The sequence below is a fragment of the Phasianus colchicus genome, chromosome 5, assembly GCF_987193195.1.
Source record: "Phasianus colchicus chromosome 5, bPhaCol1.hap1.1, whole genome shotgun sequence".
Lineage (NCBI taxonomy): Eukaryota > Metazoa > Chordata > Aves > Galliformes > Phasianidae > Phasianus > Phasianus colchicus.
In genome coordinates this window covers 39,878,893-39,899,759 of record NC_143440.1, presented here as the reverse complement: position 1 = coordinate 39,899,759, position 20,867 = coordinate 39,878,893, and the positions used below count along the sequence as shown (strand labels likewise).

Here is a 20,867-nt window from a genome sequence, read left to right as displayed (position 1 = left end):
GCCAGCCCCACCTTTGTGCATATGCCCCTATTTTCAGAGACTGCTAGCAGCTGCTCGAGAGTTTCCTGATTCAGTCCTTCTAGAAATCTGCACCTCCTGCAAGGCCTCTTCCCTTAGGCTGCCAGGCTGCTGGAGAGGCTAGCAGAAAGTGCTGGAGAGGCTAGCATGGCTCCCTGGTGCATCTCTGAGGCAAAGATAGCTGATAGTGACCCAGTCCTGGGTCAAGCTGAGGCACCCAAGATGAACACAGACTGCTAGATTTGTGGGGAAGTCTTGATGGCAGAGGGCACCACAACAGAGGAGAGATGTTAGATTAGAGAAGCTAGCTAAGCACCGTGTCATTGAAGGTTTTCTCCCTTTCATCTTGCTGATAGTTGCTTCTGCCTCACAGCCCTGACAGAGCTATACACTGTTGCCTTGTCTTCATTGTTCAGAGACTTTTAATCAATATTGAATGCACTGATAAAGATTCCTATTTTGACCACGGGGCAATGAATCTAGAAGCAGAAGCAAAGGGATGCTAGAATAAACACACACATTTGCACCTGTCTGCCACTCTAGCTGGGCTTTGCAGTGTAACAGTGTCTTGCTCGGCCTACATGCATCCAATGCAAATGTGAGGACTTGGTTCCCAAGTCTGACAGCAGTAGAGGAGGAGGAAAGCCAGATGAAATGCCAGAATCTCTCCAGAAATACACATAATCTCTATGGAGAGCTCAACACAAATTAGATTGTGAATTTCATAAAATACATGTACAGTAGATGCTATTTATGATGTATGATTTATAAAGTATTACAACAGTCAAAAAAACAATATGTCTAACAAGAAAGCTGTTTAAAAAGTTGTTTAGAAGGAATGCACTAATTAGGGGATATCAAAGGGTTGTACTTCCAAGATACATACTGGGAAAAAATCATTATTGCTGTATTTGCTTTTTGTATAAAAGAGACCGGGCAATGAAGCCCAGAAAAGGGCTGGTGCGTCATCAATGTGACTTGAGCTTGCCACAGAGGTTGATTCTGAAGGAAGAGAGAGATAGGGAGGGAGGGAGAGAGGGAAAACAGGCTGGCAACTTCTCTCAGCCAGGTGGTTCCTCTGGAGAATTTCCATACACCATTAGGAGAAGCATTTCCTTACAAATTGCGGAGGTGATTTTGGAGACTAGAGGCATCAAGAAGTTGGAATTCAGAGAGAAATGTGCTCCACACTTCCTATTTTATGTGTGCCCTTCTGGCTGGGGGCACAAGGGAAGAAGCAAGAGCTCCTGTCAGAGCTTACAGAGCCCAGTAGGTGCTGGAGGCACCATGCAGTAAAGCCATGCTTCAGGTCAGGGTGGGTGCCCTCCTTCTGAGTAGTGCTGCTTCTGCTGTGCAGTAGACAGTGCTCAAGCTGTGCCCTTATGCTACTAGGCCTCTGTAAGGTGAGGAGACCCTAACAGCACTAAATAGCCAAGAATATAGGTGGAGACGAATTGGGGAAATAAAGATCCAAGGCCTGTCTTTCTTCTTCTCCCACTTTTTGCTGAAAGAAGCTCAAAATCAGCAGCTGACTGCAAAATATAAAATAACACTGCAGGATTAATTTCCTTTCAATCCATCAATGAGCTGGTGTCAATGGCATTGATAAACTGTTAATTACAAAATCAATAGCTATGAATTTTTACAGCTGTCAGAGCACTGAGGTGCTCTGGAGGCAGCCTGGCCATGTCTCTGAGGGTCAGCAGGCCTAGACGTGAGGCTTTGTGTTAGAAGCCTTTTTCTCCAGCACTGCTGGCATGGAATATAGAGCAGGTATGAGAATGGACACCAAAAAAAAAAAAAAAGAGAGAAATAAGAGTTGGTCAGTCTGGGACATCCTTAGCTGAACATGCGCTGTATGCTAACCTGGAGAGCTCTCTGATGCACAGCTTGATCAATTTGTATTCTTGAGGCGAAAGGAGCTAGAAATGCTTAACATGGGACTGCTGTCTCTGAACTGTAGCAGGTGACATTTACAGCACACCTACTCTGTCAAAAAATGGTTGACGTTGCATTGTTTGACCTTGCTTGCTGCTTTGGGGCATTAAGAATTAATTTCTCTGCTCTATGAAAAGTACTCAGTAAAGACAGACTTTGGTTGGTGCCAGTCCCACCAGAGGAGTCCTTGGTGCATTTCAGGGATGATTAGATATCAGAGTTCGGGCAAGGCGGTTCCTTCAAAGCAACACTGCACCTACTGTCACCTTCCCTTCTAGTGAACAGCGAGTGAGCTGCCACTTCTGTTTCCATTCACTTTAATTACTAGAAGCAAAGGCTCAACATGCAAAGAGCTGCATGGAAGAGTGGAAAGTCCTTAGAAACTGGATTCATGAGAAATTACACCTAACAGAAATAGGGGAAAATCAGAAATTTATCGTTATGGAAGGCAAGGAGCAAAAGACAGGTTCCAGCAACATAGGTGTTAATCTAAATGCTCAGCTTTAAACCTTGCCTCTGACCCACAGAGCTAATGAATGGCCCAGAGGTAGTCTGCATTCCTGTTCTTGGAGTCAGCTGTGCATGCATGTAAGTACATACATGAAGGTTCTGCAGGTTTATTCCATGTCAAAAAAGTACTAAGAATAATAACATGTATTAAAACAATGCAAAGGTTGAATGTGAAGGTTATGTTAGAAAAATACTGCTTTCCCTATTTAGTTTCCTTGTGTGTGTTTGTGCGTACATGTACTTTCATATACTTCAATAACACCAACAACGCAAGATTTTTGTGGCTTATGCTCCTATCTGACTGTACTTCTAGTTGCTCTAGAACAAACCAGTGCAGTTAGAGTGGCTTTTCCCATTCAAGTGAGGCCTGTGTTTACTGACCTCTACCTTGGTTTCTTTGCTCCACAGTGCTAAAAGCAGAAACCTGAAGCAGCTGCTAAGCATTGGTTGTTCTGCTCAGTGTTTCTCTACTACTACAGACTATTCCATCAGGCTTATATGGGGCTTAGTCCTGACAGCAGTATAGTAGAGTGTTTCTGTTGCACCATGAAGAACTTGAGAGCATCAAGGCTCAGGTTGTACAAGTCCACTCAAACACAGGTCAGATAAATGTCCCAGTATGGCTCTTCTGTCACCCTGTCACTATGCGGCCTTAGCACTTCAGCCTCTGAGACGCCCTTCTCCTTGTTTAACCCCATGACCTTCCTGGTAGATAGGAGGCAGGTTTTTTAACAAGAGTTGATTACGTAGCCAAAAGCCACCATCCCACAATATAGAGAAAAGGCAGCCTTGGCCATCTGCCCATCCTGGTTCAGTGGCAAAGTAAAGGCAGCAATTAGAGGTAAAAAAGCAGTATATGAGAAATTGAAAAAGGGAAGTAGATAGCAATTTATATGAATCAAAAGTTATGAAGTGTAAAAAATCGATAAGCGAAGTGAAGGACATTGGAAGAAAATCCATGGCTGGAAGGGCTAAGGGCCATAAAGAAGAGTTTTTTAAATATTTAAGAAATAGAAGAAAAATGACCACTTGTAGGGGGACTCTTTTATGTTGTAGATGATTAAACTATTAATAGAATGAGGAAGCAAAAGTCCGCAGTGAGTATTTCTGTCCTGCATTTAGAATATGAAGTGTTATGTACCTGTCTTATATGAAGATGATGAGACTCCTTATTCTCTTGTTTCCACAAGACAATCAGACATCTGTTGGGGACAGACTCCACAGGAATCAGTAGATATTGATAACTTGGCTTTTAGAGTTTTAAAATTGCTGGCAAAGGCCCACCTAGGGCAGATAAATAATTGCTAAGTGTAGATATGTTTGAGAAATTTGAGATGGCTGGAAAAGTTCTAATGAAGCATATACTTTCCCTGTTTGATAATTGCCATTGATGTGAACCAGAGTAAAATAAAGGAAGAGGAAATGCAATGTTCAATTAAAACTTAAGAGGTGGTATTACAACTACTGCCAGGCTGCACAATATTTTAGAATGGAGGTCTTGTCAAACAAACCTGATTTCATTCTCTGATGAGATTACAAGTTTGGTTGATAAAGTTAACTGCATAGATATAATAGACTTAGTCTTTTATATGGCACTTGGCTTAGCACCACAGGACATTCTCATTAAAAAATTAGCACCATGCAATATCAATAAAGCACACTTTCAATTGATTAGTTACTGGCCAGATGACAGATTTCAAAGTAGCTATCAGTGGTGAATCATCCCTGGAGGAAGAGATTTCTGGTGGAAACCCACAGGGATCAGTAAAACAACAGATGCTACTCAACATTTTTATCAATTATCTGTAAGTGATTTTGTTCTTTCTTTCTTTAACTTCTTTCTTTCCAATTGCTGCTGCTAAGATGTGTGGATGACAAAGCAGAACAGAAAGGTTTAAAACAGTGAGGATAGAGTAGCCTCACAGAGAGTTCTGGACCACTTGCTTATATTTGAAGTAACACCGATAGCCCAGGAATGCAACTATGAAATAGGAACTATATCATGTCAAGCTGTCAGGTGCAAAAGGACCTGGGATCATAGGACACAGCTCAGAAAAGCTCTGTCTGCAGGCTGATTGAACTCAGGCAAACTATTGCTTGGGATATGGTACCTTTCTTTTCTTTTTAAATTAAGAGAATGATCAATTTTTAGAGTCAACTATTGTGAAAGATGTGGATTTCCCCATATTTAAGGCCTTCGGCTTTATACTGAGTGTCTTTCTGGAAAGTGCCTTGAGCTGAACACAGATACCGGACTCACTGCTGGCCTGCAAGGGTGAACTGCGTAACCTACATGTTGCAGTTTGGCAAGATCAGATGCGAGACAGTGAGACTCAAGGGATGTAGAGGGAGCCCTCGTCACACAATAGCTTCAGCAGTTTCCCTTCAGAAGGAACTCCTGAGCAAATATATGTCCAGTACAACATCAGTACAGCACACACAACCTTGTGTCTCCCATGGGCACAGGCTTCCAGCCTGCTGGCCCGAGGGCTGCAAACCTCCCCCCACTGAGATGGAGGCTGAGGGCCCTTGTCTCTCTCATCCTCTTCCCAAAAAGAAACAAAACAGGCAGCATCAGGCTTCTGCTAGCACGTCTTATCCTCTACCATTCAGACAGGGGTGGGGAGGGGGGAATTCAGTGTCAGTGGTCACTAAACACTTACAGCAGCAGACCAAGCAGCCTTAACCACACAGGATTTTTTGTTTGTTTGTTGGTTTGTTGGGTTTTTTGTTTGTTTTTGTGGGATCTGAGACTAAGATTAGAGTTTCCCTATTTGCTATAACTGCCCAACACTACCCTTATCTAAACTCATGGCACAAGGCCTTTCTTTTACTGCTGGAATCCAGCCTACCTCTGGCAGGTCCCACTCCCCAGTTCAGGGCCAGTTTGCAGTTGATGCCATAGTGGCAGCAGGCCATGCTTCTCTCTCCTCTCCAGCTTGGAGTCCCTACCTTCCTTGTCTCTTGTGGGTGACAGAGAAATGTGAAGATGCTATACAACACGGGCAAAGCACAGTCTCAAGCACTGGGGCCTAAGTTCCTCCCAACCCAGATAACAGCATGCGCAATGACTCTCTGATCACAAGGCTGCCTGGGCCAGGGCTGTACCTGAATTGGCGAGAGCCAGAGCTTTAAGCGTGACAAACTCTTCCTTTTCCACCTTGAGCTTCTTGTAGCGGCGCACCAGTTGTAGGATGGCCAGGTAGAGCTCGAGCAGCCCCGTCAGACGAGAGTGTTCTTCGTCCATGATGTAGTCCTCAGCATAGACGAGCTTGTCCTCATATGGCAGGGAGCGGTACACAATGCCCAGGATGAGGATTTCCATCCAGGCGCTCTGCAGGAGGCTCATCTGGTCCCCAAGGGAGAGATTGGAGAACCCTGATGGGGCAAAAGACAGCCGGGGTCAAACGGGTGTGCAGCAAAGAATCCCAGAGCCTGGGCTTCCTAATTTCTCTGCAGTCTACTCAAAGCACTCTCCTCCTGCAACTCTCAGAAAATGATTACTGAAGTGACCCCTGTCTCTGTGGCAAACAGAACACACAGAATATGGCAACCTTAATGAGAATCTCTTTTTAGTGATCTCTCCTACTTCTACAGCAGCAACTGTTTTGCATCACTACTTCCTGTTCACCGAACCTTTGTAATTTTGTATAGCAGCCCATTTAGTGTCCCCAGCTGAACCAAAGAGCAGAGAGCTCCAGAAAGCAGACAATATTGTTTCTGATGGAATAGGAAGAAATAACAGATGCATACTGCAATCTCTCATTTCAGACAACCTAAGAGAAGGTCCTGCCACAACAGAGCACTGAAATGTCGAAAGCTGAATATGTCTGTGAAAAAATCCTCTTCCATTCATCAGTATTCCCTGAACTCTACACCGTCAGCATTCCACCCCTCACAGTCAACCTTACCCAGTACACAAACACCTCTGCGGTGCTACAAACACCTAATTTCTTGCCAGGCCCTGTAGCAACAGAACAGTGAAGCAGATCATCCTCCCCAAACAGAAAAAGAGCAGTTACATTCACAGACAGCCTCAGAGCCCTGGCTGTGGTGGGGAAGTGGAGAGGCTGAAACACAGAGGTACTGTCTGTCTGAAGAGAAAGGGAAAAGCAAGTACATAGGAAAGAAAGCTATATCCATTACGTCCTCAGTATCAAGCCCATGATCCCAGAAAGCCAGATCATGAAAGAAAGATCCTAGGAGACAGGCAGTGTATGACAGCCATTGCAGACAGGGATGTCAAGTACACTGAGTTGGTCCCGTCTTGGCAGCTCCTGTCCACCACTGTCAGGCAGGAATTGTGATTTTTGGCAGTTCCTTGTGTCTAAAGGTTCCCCAGGCAGTGGGAGAATGGGGCAGTCTGACACTCTCAGCTGAGAGAGCTGTGCTGCACCAGCCTCCCCTGCCAGTCTTCACTCCACATGCTTATTCAGCCTTGGGGTTCACTCTCAAGAAGCATGGGAGCTCAGTAGCCTCTGTCCCCAGGAGCCTGCCAGTCCCACTAACTGAGTGTTAGGCCCAGCGGGATGCTTCCATCCCACAGCTCTCCCTGCTCACTTTCCTTGGATCTATGTCAAGGCCTAGGTAGCCAGGCACCATGATGATCATTTGATTTCTCTTGTTATCAAGTTGGCAATTAACAAAAGAGCTGATGATTGCTATATTGACTGACTGTGGGTCCTCTTTTTCTATCTGCGCTATCTCAGCTGGGGAAGGGATGGCAGAAGGGTGGGTTAGTGGTATTTATTTATCACTACGCCATGTTTTGTGTTTGTGTTGCCAGGGGAAGCAAAGGGTGATAATGGCCTGGCAGCCCTTGGACATCCAATTTCCCTTATCAGGCCACTGAATAGAAAAGAGGCCCCAGGCCACATTAATTAACAGATACCAATCAGCTGTCACATGTTGTGTGTGCAAGGTCTGAGGGGAGCAGTGGGTGGGAGGAAAGAATCAATAAACCACTGGGGAGGAGTGCCAGAGGGAACAGCTAAAGAGTCCAGGCTGCTGGGGAGAAAAGCTGCAAAAATCCAGCTCCATGACTGTGAGATTGATTCCTGTACAGCACAGCCCACATAGCCCTGTGCCTGGTGAAACCCATCCCTTGCTGAAGATGCAGGGATGCCTTTATCCTTTTTCTCTTCAGTCTCCTGCTCCCTAACTCCTATTAAGGAGCAGTCAGTACACTGCTTTTTTGCTGCTCCTGAATGCAGCCATCCCGAGTCCAAGAGCAGGCTGAGGCAGCTCTCAGGCTTGGGTTCTGTCTCCCCAGGTCTCCTTGCTACTCAGGAACCTCATAGCATTAGCCATGAGGCAGAGGAAGCTGTTCACAGGTGCTGGCACAGTCTCTGGGGCTTGGAATTTCTCCTCTGCAGCCAGCTTTCAGCCTTTCATTCACCCTTCTCCTAGCTCTGCCCGTGGAGAACAGCCCCACATTTGGGCTGCTGCCTTAAGTCCAGTTTCTGGGTAAATCATGCGGCCTTTCTACACTGTCATTATTTATCTATGTTGCAAAGGGGGTTATGTTGTTGTCTCAGTGCAGTCTGCCAACAAAATTTGTTAAAGATTGAGAAACAGTTATGTAGTATGGTGAGAGGATCCAAGACAGACATAGCTCACACGTTTCTGTTACAGAATGAAGTGGAAAATCTTGATTTAATCTTAGCAGTAGCCTGTACACTCAGCACCTCTATGAACCACTCTTTCCCAGAGGTGGCTATAGCAGGTAAAGAATTGCAAAGCAGAGGTCATTCTTTACCTATGCCTAGGGGGACAGAAGAGCGAGCTGCAATTGCCCTGCCCACCCAGCAGAGTCCTCTGCCAGTCTCCTGTGGTGAGCATGAAGGCAGGAGCTGCAGTGCCAGTTCCGGATTTGAAATGTGTGACAGAATTGGAAGCCTCTTCCTCCACTGTTTCCACAAGTAGAATGCAGGGGCTGGGGGACTGTGATGTATGATATTGCACTCTGCACAGACAAAGGAAGATCAGACAACATAGGGTTTCCTATATGAAAGTTGGGATCTGGAGTGATAAATGTTAATTTCATTTGGCCAAAATTAGAGGCTCGCTGTTATAGGTTTGTAACACTGGAGGACATCCAGTTGGGAAATTCAAGTGCATCACCAGATCACAGCTCTCAGGAATTGCTAGCAATCCAGCCTTGTGCATTCCTAAGTTGTTTGATAGCACAGCATCCAGAAAGTGCCCTTACTAATCTGTTTCTTGCTGCAGGCCTTATTCTGAAAGGTGCTGACTACTCCACTGGCAGTGGGAGGCTCTAAAGAAGTATCTCAGGACTGCACAGGCTCCATGATCAGCACAGAGCTGCATGAGCATTTCCCTCCTTCCTAGGTGCGGGTAGAGAAAAGCTGCTTTATTTGCAATAGCTGATGTGACATTCTTTTTTTTTTAATCATTATTTTTGTGGCTTTTTTTTTCCCCCTCAGTGATATGGCAGTGGGAGCTCCCAGAATTAAAAAAAAAAAAAAAAGTCACATAATTTGTGGCAAGTGGAGTTCATAATCTGTTAATTTATTATCATTTCTGTCATTCTGGAGGGCCATTAGCAGAGGTAATAAAGGGAGATGTAATTATAGGATCTGAGGCCACTCCAGACACAGCTGCTGTCACTCCACTTGCCATATTTCATTCTATACTAGTACTATCGTCTTCCTAGTGAGAACAGCACAACAGCTACCCTGGGAGAGCCTTCGCCATCACCTCTTGAGAGAAGTCCTGTCTCCCTGCATCAAGGCATGCAGAAATGGTAGATGTTCAAAGACAATTAGCACAAGGGGAGGGGCCTCACTCAGAAGGGTACAACGCCACACTAAGTCTGGCTTTTGAGCTAATAGCTAATAAGACTGCTGAGCTAAAGATATTTGCTGAACACCATTAAACCATGCTTTCCTGTTGTCGTAGGACTTTAGCTTTGATTTTATTTGCTAGCAGCATGAGGCAGAAGTTTATAGCAACATCTGGGATCCTGAAGGGTTGGTTAGACTAAGACCACACAGTTCTTTATTAATTCCACTGTGAAAACAAGGCAGATATGATGTGACTTCTGTTCCTTTCTCCATGCTGACTATGTACAAGAGTTTATGCACACAGGAAGCAAAGTCCTGGTATTCTAAAAATCTCTGGAAGGCAGAAATACAGGGCACATATAATCCAGCCTCCTGGCAGCCTCCTGGCCCTGCCCTGTTCTGCCCCCTTGCTGCCTAATGCAGTATGTTTTGTACATGTTTTTTTGTTCCCTTTCTATGAACTCTTACTGCTCCCTTGTGTAACAGTCCCTGAGCTCTCTCTTGTATGCACAGTCCTATTATGATACTGCTGCTTTGAACTGTATGAGGCTGATGGCTGTTATCACATTGCAAAATCTTGGATAGGAAAGGAAAGAGAAAGCTGAGGTGACGACAGGTTTGTCCTCCCTTTCACAATGGAGTGGAAGATCCCTTTTTGTAGTGCAGGAGCCATTTCATTACTACACACCTGTTCTGGGATAATCACTATAGCAAACTGAAAAACCTTGTAAGAACTCAGAACTGAGCATCCCACACTGCAAACAAGGGAACTAAAGCAGGACACCCTGTGCAAATAGCAGTGGACAAGGTTAGCAGAACAGACAGCAGCACCTTACTGGACAGCAAAGCAGATAATTGCATTGCATGAAAACCACTCCTGTTAACACCCTAAGTTCTGGGTTAGTAGAACAATCCAGGCTGAGTTCCTTAATCACTACTATAACCCCGTTTGTGATGAATCAGCCCCAGAAGGATTCCAGTGCTAGTGATGGATGTAATCCTTGCAGATCCTGCAGATCTCATGTAAGAAGGGCACCACTGGAATTAACCTCTACTCAGAAACACTGTCCTCAAAAAGTTTATCCAGACTTTGTAGTCCCACCACATAACATTATGTATTTCATACAGCCTAGGAAGTCACTAACCCTTGAGTCACAAGAGAAATACTCCCACTGAGAAAAGAAGAGCAGCCACCAAAAAGCCACAAGAAGAGTGACAAAGAGAAGCAGTATACATAAGAGAAATAAACTGTTTGCTCACCCATGCTAAGATGCCTCACAAAACAAAGAAGAACTTAAAGCCACGAAGCTAAGCAACATAACACAAGTCTATGCAGTAGAAGATGCAGACAATAAGCAAGTACTGGTTAAATCCTGTAATTCTGTGGTTGACCTCAGATATTCTCCCAACAAGGCAGGATGGAAGGCAGGAGAAAGTAGTACTGAGCTGTTCACAGTGAGCATCTGTTTGAAGCAGTCCTCTGAAAAGCAGACATGTAAACCTCAAGGACATTCTCCAAATTCCCTGTCCAATCTTCCCCACATCCAAATCCAATCTATTTTTTTGGAGAGGGTGTTTGTGAAGGAGTAGCAACAGAGAAGGAAGGGGCATTTTCCCTGTTTTGTCTGAATCTATGTCCCAGAACCTTCTTGAGGATCATGTCTGCTCCTTCAGCCTGGGTCCATCCTACTGCATGTGAGATGCTGTAGCTCTCTCACTTAGTTGCACAGGCACACTCAGTTGGATACAGGCAGTAAGCTTTCAGAGGCCAGTCACATTGCCAATACATTGTCCTCATTATTTTTCAGCACAGAAGACCAGAGATTGACTGACAATAGTGATTATGTCCTCCATTCCAATGGGACTTGCTCTGTGATGAATCCAGTAAGATAAAAGCTTTCCTAAGTCTGCGCAAGAATACCCACTACAAACAGAGTGAGCACCTGCCTTGTCCAGTCACTATCATAACATTTATTTCATCTATAAACAGAACAGACCTAGGCCGTAGTGATGTAGTTCAAGATCATTACAAGTCCACCATCCCAAGGGCTGTTCCCCAAGTGCTTTCTTTGTGCCACTCAATGCAGGTGTCACTGGGGACTTTGTTGTAGCACCTCAAAGCCTACTGCATAATGCCAGGGCACACACACATACAATGAACTCATGCACCTGCACCAGGGGTTATATTGGAGTTCATTTCCAATGAAGGCCTGCCACAAGCAGTTCTCTGTATCAGTAATTTCCATCCATCACTATATGTAAAAATCCTCCTTGAAGACTGATAAGCACAGTGATAAATAATAGCTCTCTTTGCTGTCCACACTTAAGCCCTGTAATTTCCCATTTACCTGGGATGTGCTTCGCCCAGCCAATGATCACCACCAATTCCCTGTCTGCCAGGTCACAGAGGGTTGTCAAGGCTTTGATGTCGCTCTCCGGCATGGTTGGATCAGGCATGGCATAAATCTTCTCTGGCTCTGCCACCAGCAAGTGGGAGACGATCTTAGTCACTGCACATTTCAAAGGAGAAGTTGTTGTTTTATCTCTCATGACAAAAGGTGCCATAACAGCCCTCTCTAGAAGGGCCTTCCTTCAGAATACAGGGCTATAGAGGCTGTGGGACCTCAGAAATTGTGTAGGTCACAAGAGGACAGTACACCACAACCTTATCTGCTGTAGTGATTTGTCTATGCCAAATCAGCTCCATACAGGGATGACAAAAGCAGCAAGCTACTGTAAGGCTGTCAATCACTATTTCAGGTAGATCCAACAGGGATAGGAGAAAACATGAATAATCAATTGATAGGACCTGGAAAAGTTTAGGGAATTATCGGCCATATGGAAGAGAGAAATCAGCACAGGACCAATTTTGTCAGGGTAGTTTGGGTGGCGGAAGAGTTCAGCAAAATCACTAAACGAATTTTTATAATCTCCTAGGAAATTTCTGGTCTATATTCTAGATACAATACATATTGCACCCAGGCTATACCTTAGATGTAGCAAGTATACTTATGCACTGTGATCACAAGAAAAAGTGCTGGTGACTGATGGGAACTTGAATTGATAACTGCTCCACTGAACATTTTGAGACCAACTAAAGGGAACACAGTGGTTGCTCAGAGGACCACAATCCAAAGACTGATACATACGTGGCTTTTTAGCTGGGGGAGGGATCTGTAAGCTCAAATAAGTGCTACTCTCAGAATCCAGTCTTCTCTTGTATTTCTGGCGGCCTCCACGGACTCGATCCAGACGAACACCTGCAGTTAAAACAGGATATATTCACATGATTCCTTATAGCCACCATCTTGATGTTCAGATGTAAAAATCTGCTAAGATGTTCTCCACACTCTCCCAGTCATTTGAGATCTCAGCTGAACTCAGAGATCCCAATAATAATAGGTAAGCTACCTCTAGCTCTCATACTACTGCTGGGTGTTTTATTTCCTTTCAAGACGTTAATGAAGACAAAAATTAACCCATTCAAACTCATGAATCACCACTAATGTGATGGACAAATGAAAAGTCTCAGAGCTCAATGTCCTCTGGATGATCTTGCTTTTAAAAATAAAGCCTTAAATGTCAATCAAACCTGTAGTTATAAAAATAAGGTTTTAGATTGTTCTTAAAATTGAGGAGTTAAATGTTCTGTGACCTCTCACTACTTATGTTTGAAAAAAAGGATCTATAGCAAATAGATTATGAACCATGAATTCAACAGAAATGTTTCAGGTTTGATCAAGTAAGGAGCCATAATAAAAGTAGAACTGAAATAAATAGAAACAACCTCTCCTACAATATAGCAATGATAAATCTGAAACAGGGACACACTGAAGAATTTGCTGTAGCTCTTTGAAAATACAGAGAACCAAACTGCAAATAGTACAGTGAAAACAGTTCCCAGTGACTGACCCCACACAAAAAACTACAGCAGAATCGATAACCAACTAAACAGGAACTACCATTGAACTTCTGTTATCTTGAGCTGCATCGGGACAAGACATGGTATTAAAAACTAATCATGAAAAAAGCCACAGATATCTGACCAATTGTCAGTTACTTCTGGCAGCCATATTGCTGCTGGCAATTAGTTCCTGAGAAACTGGGGCAGCTCAGTTCTGCTGGAGGAAACAGCTATTGCAAAAAAAATCTCTCATGATAAAAGTAGGGGCAATCAAGTAGAATAAATCTTTGAATCTACACAATACAAGCATATAAATGCTGATGAGTTTATCTAGTCTGATCACAGGAACCAATTATGTGATAAACTTACTAATCACGCTGAGCCATTAATATTTTGCAATCAATTTACTGCATAAACACAAACATCTAAAAGCAAACCCTCCAAACCAGTGCTTTTTGAACAACTTGTACATCTGAAAAACCTGCAGCCTGCTGACATATTCAACCCCAGAAGGAGACACATCTGTCACACTGTATGTCTCAAGCCAATGCCCCATTTACTTACTGGGTCATGGAAAAAGGAAAGCTTGTAATGTGCTCGCACTGATCCCACTGATACCATATGAAATTATTACTTGCCACAACACCTCGATCCTGATGCCACAACCGGAGCACCCAAACCAGATCAACTGACAAACAAGCACCAACAGCCTTGCAATGGCAAGAAGAACCATTGTCAGCCAGGCCAATGGCACTTAGCTACACAGCAGTACTGCCAGGATTTCCAGTAGGAGCAACACCACGTGCAGGTACATTGCCTTTAAGCCTCGGTGTGCTGGGACATGCTGTTGGTAGGGCTACATAGCTGCTTCCTTTTAAGAGACCAGCTGCTGCCATTAAGCAGAGGAAGCAGGAAGACGGGAGGCCTGGAGTTCTTGAGACCAAAGGAACTGCTGCTGCAGGAGTGTGCTCTGGGAGGAGGACAGGCATTGGAAGATAGACAGAATGACGTGAAATAGAATGTGTGAATTCAGATCAAACCTTTCCTTCCCCTGCATTTTCTATTTCTGACTCTGTATAGAGAGCTTACTGATGTCCCTAAGAGTAAGCACTACTTTTCTCCTCCATTACACAGCAGATTTTCTGAAAACGTTGCCCACTACTTCTTTTATCTCTGTTCCTTGCAGCAGGTAGCCTGTGAGCAAAATGTCATCCTGGGAACCCTAATAGGTTTCAGTGAGTGATTTTTAGAAAGGGCAGATGGGGAATCCCAAACCTAAGTTTATCCTAGGAGATCCTGGAGGAACAGCACTAATAAAGTACTGGATGAAGTAGGATGCTGTCACTTCTGCCTGTGATTCTTTCCTTTTGTACATGTTCCCTGGTTTCATAAGAAAGAAGACCCCTATGCTGCTATGTTCTGCTGAATGACCAACACCTACCTACAGCCAGGAGGAAAAGGGAGAGACAGATTTCAGGAAGTACCAGGAAACCAAGTAACCAGCTACGAAAATTTAAAGGGTCAGGAATAATTCTGTTTGAAGGTTATGGAGGAATCCAGAAAAGGACTTCACTCCTGAATCACAGCTTCCTAGGATGCTCACAGAAGAAAGGTCACAGGAAGGCCCATTCTCTCATGCCAGTAGGTAGGCAGGATATCACTGGAATGGGGGACACCATTCTCAGCCCAGTAGAAACCAGCGAACAGCTCTCCACAACGCTTTTGCTGTGCACTTTGCTAAGCAGTATGGAGGGAGGACTGAGAGTTGGGAGAAAATGGGGGAAGGAGCTTTCTGTTCCTTCTCCCAAGGAGAAGCATGCATCTCCAGTGCCCAGCAGAGGGATGGCTGCACAGGTTGCAGCAGTATTAGGGACCCTCAATCAGATTATAAGGACACAAACGACTTAAGTGCATTAAAAAAAAAAAAAAATGAGAGACGCAGAGAGATTTACCTTCCGTCCCTCCTTCCCTCACTAGGAAGATAGAAGTCTGTTCGCCCAAGGTCTTTAGCTTGTTTATTTTGAACAAGCCTTTGTCCTCTTGTTGTTCCCTATCCTGCATGAAACTCCTTGAGGCAAATGTTTTCAATCAGCATTTGCAGAGCCACTACCCTACCCTGTCATCAGCAGCTCCAGCTGCTGAGGGCAACAGGAAACAAAGGCATCTCAAGCTGAGTCCCTGACTGTGACATTCCAGAAGTGAGCATTGTGGCAAAAGCTCTTTCCTAAAGAGTTGACCACGTAAGGGGTCATAGTTAGATGACAGGAAAGGGCACGGCCAAAATTCAAGATCCGATACTAAGCAGCAGTGGCTTGTTAACGTCTGCTGGTTTGCTCACTGATTGATTTTAAGATAGGAAGGGTGGTTACAATGCAGCTCTGCTAGGGGAAACCTAAGGGTTGTTAAAATGGGGTGGGGAGTTGCAGTGCATGAGCTCAGAGCAAGAAGGAAAGCAACAAGTGGAGAAGAAACAGAGCAGGATGTAAATGGAATGACTGAAAGCGAGAGGGCAGAAGAGAGATGAGAGGGGCAGGACTGGAACAAGGCTGAGTACTTTGTATACTGTAATCCCAAATGCAGAGTTCACACCAAGCTGCAGCCACCTGCGCTTTAACTGCGAAGTGCAGCAGTCGCTTCTGAGATATAGCTGGTCAGAAGGCTCTCACACAGGGTTTGATACCACAGCCTGAGAGGACAACACCAAGAGAAAGCAGCTGACTTCCAGCTGCTGCACAGACTGATTTTTCTCATGGATCACATCTGTCCAGCTCCCAGGAAAGAAAGCACTCATCTTACAAAGCCTTCACCGTGACAGGCACTTCTGGATCCCCCCCTTCTTGTCACAGCGTCAGCAAGGAGGGTCAGCTAGAGCAGACAGGATGGGAAGATTCATATTTACAATGTGAGGTGCTACAGTACAGAACAAAGTCTGGAAGTATCACTCTGTGCTGACCTACCTTTCTGGAAACTGCTTCTTCAGAAATGAAGGCTATATGTGCTGGAAACATCCCCTCTCGTCCCATTCCGTGCGCTGCCAGGAAGTGCCGTTTGTTGAATTTTGTTACCTTTTGAGGCACTCTGCACAGCAGCCCAGGTGCAAAGCAGGGCCCCTCGTCCACCACTGGCATTGAACCCCCACTCACTAGCAGCATGCTCTCAACTCCCCAGCACCAAGCAAGGAGAGGGGCAAGTCCGAGGCTCGTGCAGAACTTGTCGGCTTAGCGTCCTGCCCGGGGCAGGACTGTCAGTTTTCGAAGCGTCCTGTGGGTGCCACTCGTGTTCCAAGTGCTGGTGCGGAGAGGTCTGTGCCAGCACCAAGCCTCTGCAGTGGGAGAGCTGATCCGCTGATGTGTTCAAGCTCCCTGCATTTCTGTGACATGCCCCTCAGAGAGATGTCTGCCCGACAACTTTGGGATCAGATGTCCCCATGCTGACTTGATAACATCAGGCTTCGGGTTTTTTTTCTTAATGGAAGTAAAATAATTCCATCTTTTTTTAAAAGCTGGACTTAGGCCCAGTCTGTCGGAAGTAAAAATAGCCGAGTATGCAGAGGCGACAGCATACGGAGTCAGGTTTAGTTTCTCTTTTATTTTCTGGGGACTAAAAATAATCTTAAAAGCTCTGTGAAGCTAGGCTCAGGCCATTGGGAAATGCAGTCTAGGCCCAATATCAGCTGTCGTGTCAAATTACTAGCCTCACCTCACTTTCCATCAAGTCCTATCACATGCTCATGAATTGATAGGAACAGAAAGATCCATCTTGCCAAAAGAGCTAACAGAGAAGCTAAGCTACACGGTTTATGCATGGGACAATTTGTGTCTAGACCGAGAAGGACACAACTGAAGGGAAGAGAGGGCAAGTGCTTGCTAGGGAGCAGCATCTCCAGGACTGCTTTTGCCCAGTTTACTCTATAAACCAGCCAGATCCTGTGCTTACTGCCCACCTATACCTTGAGGTACAGTCTGCATCAGTGCAACCTAGCTGCTCTCCCGGAGTCTGAGCTGAGTGGTGCTCCGCAGGTGACAGAGATACCTTTGTCCCCAGGAGCTGCAGTCTAAAGCATGGGGACTGGCAGTGCCCAAGAAAGCTGGCAAACCTTGGCTGAGACCAAAGGAAAAAGGAAGGGAAATGTGCTGTACGCAAGGCGTTCCTTCTTTTTTGCTCAGAACATCAGGAGAGACAAGGGGATGTGGCAGTGGGAGGAATGAGCTGGGAGGACACCTATCAAGGAAACAGTGTAGCTATGACCTTAAAAGTTAGGGGTGCGGACAAGGGGAAAGAAACAGACTATGGAGAAAAGTGCTTAGTGAGAAGGTGGAAAGGCTGGAGCCTGACCAGGTTTTCTTTTGTCACTTGTAGATTCCATCACAGGAAGAGGAAAAAGTCCTGTTTATATCATAATCCCTCTCCTGTGTTACAAGGAACTATAGAGAGATGGATCTGACCCCCCCTCTGATATTTTCAAGGATGTATTAGTTGAGTAGAAAAGTTGTTTTCCTGCTGGTCTAACTAAGCAGTTGCTGAACTGCAAGGGACAGGTTAGCCCTGTAACAAATGGTGATATACTTGGTTCCAGAGCCTGTCACATGGAGCACTGACACAAGCTGTCACACACATATAAGCTGCATGTGCCAGGTGGTTGGTCCAAAGCATATATGACCTGATGTAATTCAAAAGCTTGTGAACCCTTTTCCTCCTCAGCTGCCAGCTCTGCTGAGGTGTCTCTGCATTCCTGGCCTGTCCCTCAAAGACACAGCTTCCTTCCCATGCTGAGTCCCCAGTCACAGTGGAAAACCAGGAATCAAGAAGGGCTTCAGGGGCAGAAGGGAATAAAGAATACCTCGGTACATTCTTTAGCATTCTGTAGTGTTCCCCACACCCATACCCTCACTTTCTGTTCATGGTCCATGCAAATGCTTGGACTGTTTCCCCTCATGGGCCTCTAACCAGTCTGAAGGAGGACAAAAGGCTTATTGACTTTTATCACCCACAAAAGCAATACTCACACAGCAGCGGGCTGAGGGGCACTATGAAAGAAGACACAGGCATGTGTCTGCCAGGAAAAGACCAGAGATGACTTTCACAGAAGGACCTAAGAGATGACAAAGCCACAGTGCCATCAACTTTCCAAGAGATAATACTCAGAACTGAATCCCCAAAAGGGTGCTTGCTGCCTAGAGGAACCTACAGCCCTGGGTGTGATTCCACTTACCTTACTTTAGACTTTGAGAGCTTTCTTCTGTGCATCTGGGCTCCTCTGAGAAGCAACAGAAAGAAGCAGGCAGATCTGCGTTCACATCACCCTCCAGACACTTATCTGAGGAGATGTGATGAACCTCAGAAATGCCCTGAAGGGTCAAACTAATGCTTTTTCTAGCTCAATTTTCTATTTCACACTGAGAACATCTGTGAGAAGACTGTTTAAATGTTTAGATAGAGGACACAAGCCTTTTGGATCAGGCAAGGGAGCATGAGCATGGACTGAGAAACAAAATTCTAGATTTATGACACAATGGAGAGGCCCCACCAGCACATGGAGAGAGGCCCACTTGTGACAAAACTTTGCAGAGGTGAGGGAGCTCTGTGGGCCCAAGAACACAGTGTGCTGCCACTTCAGCCAGCTCTCTCAGCACAGCTCTACTTGTGCCTTGGAATGTAAAATGTCTCCTGAAATTCCCACCTCAGCAGTGGTGTTTGCAATACTAAGAACTAGTGTCCACTGACACTGTTGAATGTACATGCCTTAAGTTACAGTAGAGGAGTGGGACAAGCATCCAGGCCCAACCTACTCCTGCTCAGCTCAGAGGATCTTACCCACTGCACAGATTTGTTGCATGATGATTGGCATCTAAAAATCCTTGCACGGCTGCAGTTTTTATCAGCTTCCTCTTTTTGTATGTGTTATAAGAGCACTAAGCACAACTTCTAGTGATGGAATTCACAGAGTATATCACAAACCTTAGTAAAGGCAATCCCTCTCTGAATTTGCACTGATGTACATCAACAGAATCTGGACTTCACGTTTGAAAGAACAGAGGTTCAGTTACATATAACAAGAACCTACGGACTTATCTGGGCAGATTAATGGTTCAAAATGAGTGGAGAAAACCAACCTTGACCGATTGATAATCCACTGGATGTGGCAGAAGGTGTTGTGAGGGCCCATGATGCACCTGTCTGGTGTTCAGAAAACAGATACCAAGTGCTATCATTCCAATGTACACTTGCTGATGGCCCATCCATTAGAAAGAAGCCTCAATACTGGAGCTTTACCATCATCCTACCAAGGGCTGCATACACTCTATGTTGTGCTACCACCCAGCCCAGTTCTAGCCATACTATAAATGCTCAATTCAGTCTTGGAAAATGGCTGGGTGTAGAAGATACAGACATAAAGATGCCACTCACTGCATCTGGAAATCCTATTTCAAAGGACAGAGTAGTTGGTTGCCCATCTGTTTTTAAACACAAAGGTATTTTAGAGTAAGAAAAATAGATTTTCTTTTTTTTTTTCATCTGGATGCCTCCAGTAGTGATATTTCTGGCACCGGCTGGAGGCAGAATACTTTATAAATACAAAGCCATTAAATCCCATGCAGCAGCAACCTGATCGGGGCTGCCTTTTAATTTCCTGACATGAGCTGGCCACTAACCCAATTACCCAGAATCCCCGGAGGAGCCCTCATCCTTCCCAGGAAGCACAAAGCCAAAACCCAAGCATATTGCAGGGATGTCAGCTGAGCTTTCACTGGAATCAAATATCTTTTCGAGAACACATGGTTTGGAAGCAGGGATGGGGGCAGGAGGGAGCGGTTGCTGGAAACACTTTGCTCCATTGAGAGATTCTGACACTTAAAAAGAGAAATGAAACACCCTCCACTGCTGAAAGGAGATCCACTGTTGATTCAGTTATCTGGATTTTAGTGAACAATGAAGGCAAAGTTATGAAGTAGAAGTACTTTGAGATTGCCAGTGCCAGGAATCCCTTGTTTAGCTACTGGACAATGGCACCCAATTTATAAAATCACAGAGCCGGGTCTACCCAGGAGTGACAGGTTTGTTTCCCTGGAAAGCATTTGTAACAGCCACTGGCTGCATTTGGTAAGGAAAAGAGCAGAGTTAGGATAGTTCTACTGGCTGCAGTAGGCAGGGCATTGCCAAAGGCTCTGCAGACAGGTGAGAAAGGGGAACAGCTAACAGGAAGATGAGCAGGGTGAATTCTGTGGCTCTTCTCTCTTCACTTCTCATTCATATTTCAGTCCTTGGCCCTGCAGTGTCAGTATCCACACATTCTAGTGATGAGTACATCACAAATCAGATTAGACAGATAACAGTTTGGGAGCTTGGGGGATTTGTAACAAGGAATTTGGATGTCCTATTGAATTTTAACATGTTCTCTAGTCTTACTTATTGAAGTGCATTAGTATGACAAGGAGCAAAGCTTGAGAAATGAATGGTTGTACCTGGGATTACTACATCACAGCAGATACACTTCTGGGAAGAAACAGAGTCATGTAGCCAAAGTAAATCATCCACCTTTCTTCGCTAATTGCCCAAATTCTCTCTTGCTGTTAAAGAGCCTCCCTTTTCTGCATCCAGATCCAGACTTCTTTCCCCTACCTTCCTTATGCATGTGGACTTCACCCTCACCACATAAGTAAAAGCTGCTGGGTGACCCTCAGAGCAAGGAG

At 45.0% G+C, this 20,867-nt stretch overlaps 2 protein-coding genes across 23 annotated transcripts in view; one reads left to right on the top strand and one right to left on the bottom strand.

The window, feature by feature from the left end:
• Positions 1 to 20,867, bottom strand: part of ESRRB (estrogen related receptor beta) — a 158,119-nt gene that overhangs the window by 1,745 nt on the left and 135,507 nt on the right. For 9 of the 11 annotated variants that reach the window (XM_090141414.1, XM_090141412.1, XM_031593181.2 and 6 more), the window contains 3 exons: positions 12,422 to 12,532; positions 11,621 to 11,782; positions 5,575 to 5,844 (listed from right to left, as the gene is read on the bottom strand). In XM_090141414.1, the coding sequence (XP_089997540.1) occupies positions 5,575 to 5,844; positions 11,621 to 11,782; positions 12,422 to 12,532 (543 nt within the window). Of the gene's footprint in view, positions 1 to 5,574; positions 5,845 to 11,620; positions 11,783 to 12,421; positions 12,533 to 16,133; positions 17,077 to 18,388; positions 19,635 to 20,867 lie in introns of those variants that run through there. The other 2 variants (XM_031593186.2, XM_090141416.1) reach the window with 2 other exon arrangements.
• The window catches only part of LOC116228972 (uncharacterized), a 155,598-nt gene that overhangs the window by 103,922 nt on the left and 30,809 nt on the right, over positions 1 to 20,867 (top strand). For 3 of the 12 annotated variants that reach the window (XM_090141417.1, XM_090141418.1, XM_090141419.1), the window contains one exon: positions 2,484 to 2,544. The exons of 5 other annotated variants lie outside the window; for them this stretch is intronic. In XM_090141417.1, the coding sequence (XP_089997543.1) occupies positions 2,484 to 2,544 (61 nt within the window). 4 more of the 12 variants (XM_090141421.1, XM_090141420.1, XR_016466996.1 and 1 more) reach the window with 4 other exon arrangements.